The sequence below is a fragment of the Peromyscus eremicus genome, unplaced genomic scaffold, assembly GCF_949786415.1.
Source record: "Peromyscus eremicus unplaced genomic scaffold, PerEre_H2_v1 PerEre#2#chr22_unloc_1, whole genome shotgun sequence".
In the NCBI taxonomy this organism is placed as follows: Eukaryota; Metazoa; Chordata; class Mammalia; order Rodentia; family Cricetidae; genus Peromyscus; species Peromyscus eremicus.
This window is the reverse complement of record NW_026734286.1, coordinates 4,441,084-4,450,199: the sequence shown is the minus strand read 5'-3', so window position 1 is coordinate 4,450,199 and position 9,116 is coordinate 4,441,084. Positions and strand designations below refer to the sequence as shown.

The 9,116-nt window shown below is 46.0% G+C and overlaps 1 protein-coding gene across 1 annotated transcript; it reads right to left on the bottom strand.

Annotated features, from left to right (window-relative positions):
- Nucleotides 1-4,244: 4,244 nt before the first annotated feature.
- On the bottom strand, nt 4,245-8,570 carry LOC131900429 (olfactory receptor 10T2-like). Its single transcript, XM_059251646.1, is given in 3 exon segments — nt 4,245-4,268; nt 4,270-5,199; nt 8,565-8,570. Coding segments are annotated over 3 exon segments (960 nt in total).
- Between the last annotated feature and the right edge of the window lie 546 nt (nt 8,571-9,116).

The window sequence follows — 9,116 nt, the reverse complement described above, 5'->3', positions numbered from 1 at the left end:
TATATTTTTCACCCAATGAACACACACACAAAAAAAAAAAATCTCAAAATTCTTGCAAACCAAATTCAAGAACAAGTTAAAAATCACACAAGTGTATAATAAACCCAATGTCCAAGTCAGTGAACTTCAAAGGATAGTTCAGCATATACAAGTCAGTAAGTGGATTACACCACTTTACATGTTTACACCATGTAAACAGGCGTAAAGACGGACATCCCATGACCATCTCAAGAGAAGGACTTTAATAAAATTCAACATCCCTTCATAATAAAATCCCCAAAGAAACTCAATAGGGGGAGCAAATCCCAACATAACAAAGTCTACGTACAACAGCCTGTAGTCAAGATTATGGTAAATGGGGGAACGCTGAGAGCATCCCATCTAAAATCTGCAATGAGATTAGGGAGCCCATTCTTCAGTGTACTCAGTGTAGTGCTTAAGATCTTAGCTGGAGCAATAAGACAAGAGAAAGCAATAAAAGGGACACAGGCTGGAAAGGCAGCAGTCTAAGTATCCTGTCTGTAGACAATGTGATCCTGTCCTTAAATGACTAAGAGGCAGAGGCAGAAGGATCTCTGTGAGTCTGAGGCCAGCCTGGTCTACATAGCAAGTTCCAGGATAGCCAAGGCTACATAGTGAGACCCTCTCTCAAAACAGAAACAAACAAATAAAAATAAAATAAATGGTGCCAGGAAGACTGGCTATCCATATGTCAAAGGATGAAACTAGATCCGTTTTTCTTGCTTTGCACAATTAAAAATGGATCAAAAATCTCTACATTAAGACCTGAGCCTCTAAGTATGAGACTTAAAAAACTGCCAAGGGAAACACTTTCAGATATAGGCATAAGCTCTGAGAAGGTTGCCAATTGCTCTTGTAATCCCGAGAATTGACACTGTGGTTACATAAAATTAAAAAGCTTCTGCACACCGGGTGGTGGTGCACGCCTTTGATCCCAGCACACAGGAGGCGGAAATAGGAGGATCTCTGTGAGGTCAAGGCCAGCCTGGTTTACAGAGTGAGTTCCAGGACAGCCAGGACTACACAGAGAAACCCTGTCTCAAAAAACAAAAAATAGATAGATAGATAGATAGATAGATAGATAGATAGATAGATAGACAGACAGACATATAAAAGACTTCTGCACAGCAAAGACAACTGCCGCCAGAGCAAAGATACAGTCACAGGTTTTGCTAACCCTGCATTAGATGGTGGGTTCATGACTAGAGTATACAAAGAACTGCAAGATTCAGGCAGGCAGAATTGCTCAGTGGGAAAAAGTATATGCTGCCAAGCTGGGTAGTCTTTTTTGATCCCTGGGATCCACACAATAGAAGAGAACCAACTCCCGAAAGTCCTCTGACCTACCTGCACAAAGGCTCCATGGCACATGTGCACCCCCACATATACATACATACATACATACATATATATACACCAAACAAATGTATTTTGTTTAAATTTTTTGAAGAATTGAAAAATTAAACACAAAAAAAATATAATCAACAAAGGGGCAAATGAACAGAATTGACAGTTCTCAAAAATAAAAATACAAATGTTCAATACATATTTGAGAAAGTGTCCAGCATTTTGTTGTTGTTGTTGCCTGGCATGTCCAGAATTTTTAACCATGAGGAAAATGTAAAGTAATATTGCTTTGAAATGCCATTTTATGCTAGTCAGAAGGTCTGTCACCAAGAAAACCACTGACACAAATACTGGTTAGGATGTGGAGAAAGAGGGATTCTCAACACTGGTGTTGGGAACTGAATCCAGTGTAACCACCATAGAAATCCATATACAGGTCTCCCAGCTGCAGCACCCCTGGCCATACATACATGGAAGACTCTAGATCAACATAGCACAGAGATATTTGCACATCCATGTTTATTGCTGCTTTATTCACATTAGCAAGGAAATCAAACCTGACTAAATGTCCACTGACTGATGAATGGATAAAGAAAACCAGTACATATACATAACGGAATTTTATTCAGCCATAAGGAAAAATTAAATCATTTACAGGAAAATGCATGGAACTTGAGATCATTATGTTAAGTGAAATAAGCCAAATTCAGAAAGGTGACTATGAGGCTGGAGAGATGGCTCAGCAGTTAAGAGCACTGGCTGCTCTTCCAGAGGACCTGGGTTCCCAGCACCCCTGGGGCAGCTCACTACCATCTGTAACTCCAGATCTTGGGGATCCAGTACAACTCTTCTGGCTTCCATGGGTACCAGATGCACACTTTGTGCACAGACATGCCTGCAGTCGTAAGACCCATACACATTTTTTAAATAATGATTTTAATGAAATTTCTAAAAACGACATTACCATGTGTTTTTTTTTCATGTGTGGGTCCTAGATTTAAATTGATATATATGTACATATGGAGGAGGGGTGCTCTCGTGAGACTAGAAGTGGGACTATGAGATGGGAGGAAGAGATCTCACTTTTATTTTTTAAGTATGTATGTGCATGTGAGTGACCGCAGAGGCCAGAAGAGGGTGTCCTATCTTCTGAAACTGGAGTTAAAGACTCCGATTGTAAGCCAATTGAGGAAGATGCTACCACTTGATGTAGGTACTAGGAACTGAACTCTGGAAGTGCAGCAAGTGTTCTTAACCGCTGAACCACCTCTCCAGCCCCAAAAAAGATATGTTGGGGGCAGGGCAGAGAAATGGAGTACCTGTGACGTGAAAGCAGAAGGGGGTGCTCTTTGGAGGAGAAAGGAGACCAGCAAGATGGGGGTAAGGAGTTGGGGTGACATTGCGTGAGGACGATGGAAGTTGAACAAAGGATAGCAACACATATTTCTGAGAATGCTATTAAGAAACCCACTACTGGGCTGGAGAGGTGGCTGAGCTGCTGTGAGCACTGCAGTCGACCCGGGTTCAATTCCCAGCACCCACATGACAGTTCACAACTGCCTGTAACTCCAAGATCTGACACCCTGACATAGACCCACATTCAGGCAAAACACCAATGCACATAAAATAAAAATAAATAATTTTTAAAAACCCATTATTTTGCATACTAACATAAATTTTTAATTTAAAAAGTACTTTTTTTTTTTTTTTTTAAAGCGGATGAAGGTGGTCCATGCCTTTAATCTTAGCACTCTGGAGACTGGGGGCAGACGGATTTCTCTGAGTTTGAGGCCAGCCTGCTCTACACAGAGAGTTCCGGGACAGACAGGACTACACAGAGAATGCCTGTCTTGAAAAACAAACACAAAACAAAAGGTACTTTTTAAAAACTGCACTTAAGCGTGTGATCCTGACCAAAATGTAGTCTGGAGCAGCTGGGAGGAAAACAAAAACAGGAAACCTCCAGGGCCTTGCACGTGCTAGGCGCTTTCCCACTGAGCTACACCTCTGGCCTCTGTCTTCACTCCCTCTTCTGGTTAAAACCTTCTTTCCGTGTTCACTGGGGCGGGGTGGGGGATGGGAGTGATGCCGTTCTCATATATGAAGTTCTCAAAATAAGATTTAAAAACTCACAGACTATTTCTTTAAAAACTGCTCTATGGCTGGGCGGCAGTGGCACACGCCTTTAATCCCAGCACTCCAGGCGGATCTTTGTGAGTTCGAGGCCAGCCTGGTCTACAGAGCGAGATCCAGGACAGGCAACAAAACTACACAGAGAAACCCTGTCTCGAAAAACCAACCAACCAACCAACCAAACAAACAAACAAAAAAAACTACTCTATGTTGTGGGGGAGTGTGGCGGAGGTGGGGGTGGGGGTGTGTATGGAATGATACACTAACATGAGGTTCAGTGGGTAAGGAAGTAGGGAGGACCTGGGAAGAGAAAGAATATGATCAAAATACATTGCATGAGAAAAATTAAGAAACTACAAAATTTAATAAAATAAAAAGTTTACTAGAGAGAAGAAAAAACTGCTCCCTGCCCATCTTCAGCCTTGGGTGGTACCAGTGGTGCCCTCCACTGGTGAGCACTAGGCACTGCAGACCACATTGCACCACATCAAGTCAAGGAAACCAGGAAAAAGAGAAGACATCCCTTATTGTGGTTAGATTGTCTCAGGCACCGACAGACAACAGGGGTTACTTCATCTAGGTGCAGGATTGCCTCCTGTTTTCCGAGTAGGGAAATTCAGTTCCAGGGGAAACGTGTTCACAGAAGCACAGGGTGTTGTAAACAGCACAAAGCAAGGTCTTTTTTTTTTTTTTAAATATACTTGTATTAATTATCAGAGAAGTTCACTCCCGAATACAAGTTCTTACTTAAATACTCCGCAGCCCCCCCGCCAGGTTCTTCTTCAGGGCCACCCTCACCTCCTTGTTCCTCAGGGTGTAGACCACAGGGTTCAGCAAAGGCGTCACCACCGTGTAGAACACCGCCACCAGGCGGTCCTGGGAGGGATTGGCCCCAGAGTCTGGCCGCAGGTAGATGATGGAGGCGCAGCCAAAATGCACTATGACCACAGTGAGGTGGGCCGCGCAGGTGGAGAAGGCTTTGCGCCTTCCCGCGGCTGAAGGGATCCTCACGATGGCGGCCACGATGAAGGCGTAGGAGAGGAGGATGAGGACGAAGGAGAACAGCACCACCAGGATGCTCAGGAAGAAGATGCCAAGCCCCTTGTGCGTGCTCTCTGCACAGCTGAGCTTCAGCACAGGCGCGATGTCACAGAAGAAGTGTTCCACGCGGCCTGTGCCGCAGAAGGGCGAGGAGAAGATCATACAGGTTTCGACCAAGGCCACCGAGAAACCAGAGCAGAAAACCAAGGCTCCCAGACACAGGCAAACGGTGGGTCTCATGATCACAGAGTAGCGCAAGGGATGGCAGATGGCCACATACCTGTCATAGCCCATCAGTGTAAGCAGGAAACAATGGCTGCATCCCAAGCCCAAGAAGAAGAACATTTGGGCCCGACAGCCCGCGATGGAGATGGCCTGGCTCTCCATCAGCAGATGGGCCAGCATATTGGGGATGGTGACCAGTGTGTAGCAGGTCTCAGAGAGGGAGAGTACAGCCAGGAAGCGGTACATGGGAGTGTGGAGGGTGCGGTCCACCTGGATGATGGTGATGATGGTGGCGTTGCCACTGAGTGTGACCAGGTAGGTGAGGAGGAACAAGGTGAAGAGAGTGGACCTCAGTTCTGGGAGGTTGGAGAATCCCACCAGCACGAACTCTGTCACCAGCCAGGTCCCATTGTCCTGCTGCTTCTCAGGAGCCTGAGAGGAGATAGGATTACTGGGACAAGGCAGGGCAGTGAGGCCTCAGGTGGGGGCAGGGGGATCATCACTGGTTTGCAGACAGGAGAGAGAGACACTCAGAAATGCTCAGTTATTACCCAGCCATCGAGGTATCTCCTCAACACAGAAGAAGATAAGAATTAGTGAGGTGGTGGTGGTACATACCTTTAATCCCAGCACTTGGGAAGCAGAGGCAAGTGAATCTCTGAGTTCAAGGCCAGACTGATCTACAGAGTGAATTCCAGGACATCCAGGGCTACACAGAGAAACCCTGTCTCAGAAAACCAAAGAAGAAGAGGAGGAGGAGGAAGAAAAGGAAAAGGAGGAATTACAAATCAGAGCCCAGAGAGATGGTTCAGTGCTTGGGTCTGTAACTCCAATTCCACGGGATCTAACATCCTCTCTGGCCTGTGTGTACACCCACACATATGTGGCATACATTCACACAAATGCACACACACACACACACACACACACACACGTAAAAATAAGTCTTTGTTTTAAGTATTCACAAAGAAAAGCGCTTTTTGGGTTTGTTGTTGTTGTTGTTGTTGTTGTTGTTTTGTTCTGTTAAGCACCAGGTATTCCCAGGTCTCCCATCCAACTACTAACCAGGCCTGACTCAGCTTAGCTTACAAGAGCAGACAAGATTGGGTCCGTTCAGGGTGGTACGACCACAGACACAAAGCAAAGATCTTTAGATGGAGGAAGAAGGCAGTAAGCCCACATATGGTTTCATTTTAAAACTAGAAAGAGATCCTAGATGAAGTGTGCTTGGGTGTGCGCACATGTAGATAGCAAGGGCTGGCATCCTCTATTATTCTTTACCGTAGTTTTTGAGACAAATTCTCTCACGGATTCAGATTCTCTCAGACTCTCATTTCAGCCACCACGGCTGGCTGTCAAACACCAAGGAGCCTCCCATCTTCATACCCTGAAGTTACGGGTGTGGGTCACCGTCCACAGCTTCTCGCATGGCTTCCAGGGATCCAAACTCAGACGCTCATGCTTGCATAGCAAGCTCTTTATCAGGGAGCCATCTCCCCAGCCCCGAATAGCTCCATTTACGTAAAATGTCCGCAGGGACAGAGAGCAGAGTGGCAGCTTCCAGGGGCTCGGGGAGGGGGCTAAGGAGTGGCAACTAGTGAAGAAGGGGTTTCTTCTTGAGGTGATAAAAATGTACTGAGGGTAGAGGTGAGACTGGGGGAGTACAGCTCCGTGGTAGAATGCTTACCCAGCATGCACCAAGCCTGACGTTCTGTGCCCAGCACCACCATAAGGACGACAAAGACAATTAGAGTGACTCTTGCATGGCATACAAATGCCTGCAGTAATGCTGAATTACCTCATTCAGAAAATGCACATTTTTGCCGGGCAGCGGTGGCGCACACCTTTAATTCCAGCACTCAGGGGGCAGAGGCAGGTGGATCTCTCTGAGTTCAAGGCCAACCTGACCCACAGAGAAATCCTGTCTCAAAAAAGCAAAATAAATTGCATGATTAATATATATATATATATATATGCATTTTTTGTTGTTGGTTTTTTTGTTGTTGTTGTTTTTTCGAGACAGGGTTTCTCTGTGTAGTTTTGGTGCCTGTCCTGGATCTCACTCTGTAGACCAGGCTGGCCTCAAACTCACAGAGATCCGCCTGGCTCTGCCTCCCGAGTGCTGGGATTAAAGGCATGTGCCACCACTGCCCGGGTATATATGCATTTTTAAACTGTCAAATTGAACTTGACTCTCTGGACACAGTGACAAAAACTTGTACTACAGCACTCCAGAGGTTGGAGACAAGAGGACCAAGAGACTAAGGTCATCCTCGGTTACGTAGTGAGTCCCAGGCCAGCTGTGTTATGTGAGATGCTGCCTTTAAAAACAGTCTGAGTGGGGCATGGTAGCCCCTGACTTAACCCCAGAATTCCCAAGGAGAAGAAAGCAGATCTCTGTGAGTTCAAGGCCAGCTAGAATTACATAGTGAGATCTTGTCTCAACATCATCTGCAGAGATAGTTCAGTGGTTAAGATCACTGGCTGCTATTGCAGAGAACCTGGATTCAAAGTCCCAGCAGCCACATGGCAGCTCACAACCACCTGCAAACTCCAGTTCTAAGGAATTTGACACTCTTTCCAACCTGTGCAAGCAGCTGCATGCAGGCAGACGTTCATACACATAATATAAAAAATAATACATCTGGATTGGGGACTTAGCTCAGTGGTAGAGTGCTTGCCTAGCAAGTACAAAGCCCTGGGTTCTGTCCTCAGCTCCGGAAAAAAAAAAAATACGTGTCTTCAAAAAGCGTTGCAATTAAGCTTTTCAGCAGAGCCAGAATCTAGTCAAAGGTGAGCTGCAGGCTCAGGTACAGACCTTAATCGGCAAGTCATGAGGCCAACTCATCAGAAAGATCAGAAAGAAGATATTTGGGAACAAAAGAGAATTTGAAATTTCAAGTGAGGTGATGGCTTTGTTGTTTTTTTTTAAGAAGGGTCTTACTGGAACTTGCAATCTTCCTATCGACCAAATTCTGGGGTTACATACACCTCCCAGCTTCTGAGGGAATGGCTCTAGGAACCAATCTCAGAGCTAGCTGACTCACTACCAATTTATGGTTATTATATAGAGCTGTTGTTCTCAACCTGTGGGTCACGACTCTTTTGAGGTCAAATGACCATATCAGATATCCTGCATATCAGATATTTACATTACAATCCATAACAGTAGCACAATTACAGTTATGAAGTAGCAACAGAGTAATTTTGTGGTTGGGGGTCACCACAACATGAGGAACTGTATTAAAGGGTCACAGCATCAGGAAGGTTGAGAGTCACTGATATATAGGAAAGATCTTATATGTATTCTCAGGAGCTCTTCCCAGACACCCCTCTAACCATCTAGCTTAAAGAGGAGGCTTAGATAGAAATCTTCCCTCAACATATGCTCAGCATAGGAGTGAATTTACTACAGTATATCAAGCTTTGCTTGCTCACCTCCATAGACGGGAGGGTCATTACCTAGTAAACAATCACTATTACCTAGAGCAGAAACTGGTGCTCTGACAGACAGGAACAGTGAGGATGGTGAGATGCACATCCTAAACCTAGTAACTCTGGATTTGAGTGCCCCTTGCGAGGGACAAGATGACTCCTGGGCAGCTGGCAGTCCCCCTGAGCCTCATCCTATGAAGTCACAGTTAAAAAACAGTGCTGTGACCAAGTTCCCAGTGCAAAGATCAAGAAGAACAGGAGGTCCTGTGTGTGGCTAGACTACCAATATTCTAAAGCCTTTCATCAAGATGCACCTTCATGATGAGCGGGAAAACCAGACGCACACACAGAACTCAAGTTACCGTCATTTTGACAGCTAAAAGAGCCTAGGCCAGAGGAAGTGAAAACCCAGGGCCAGCAGCCCTCACCTACTCTCTCCTGGTACCCAAGTCAGCACGCAGTGAAGGTCCTAGGACAGAGGCTTGTCTGGTGGGCGGGAGAGACAGTTGCTGAGATTGGGGTAGTGGGACACCATCTGCAAACTCAGAAATGAGTCCTGTGGACGCACAGTTGACAGTGAATTCTGCCCAATAGTGCTGGTACAGGTGCCCAGATGAAGGAGCTGCGTGAAAAGCAGGAAACCCCTCCTGCGGCTGGGTCCTGCTCCGCAACAGCAGAGGATCTGGGGTTTGATTTTTCCTGAGCCTATCCAGATTCCTGTCCCCGCCTCTTAGGTGGGGAGACCAGCTGTCCAAGGAGTCACGTGATAGGACCAGCAGTCACGTGATAGGACCACCTGCTCACTTAAAGCCCATGGAATCTACGCCCCATGAAGGCCCCAGAACAGCGCTTGCCTGCAGGGCTTACCTGTGGGTGCTGAGTTCAGGGGCCTGCCAGTGTTGTCCCCACTGTGA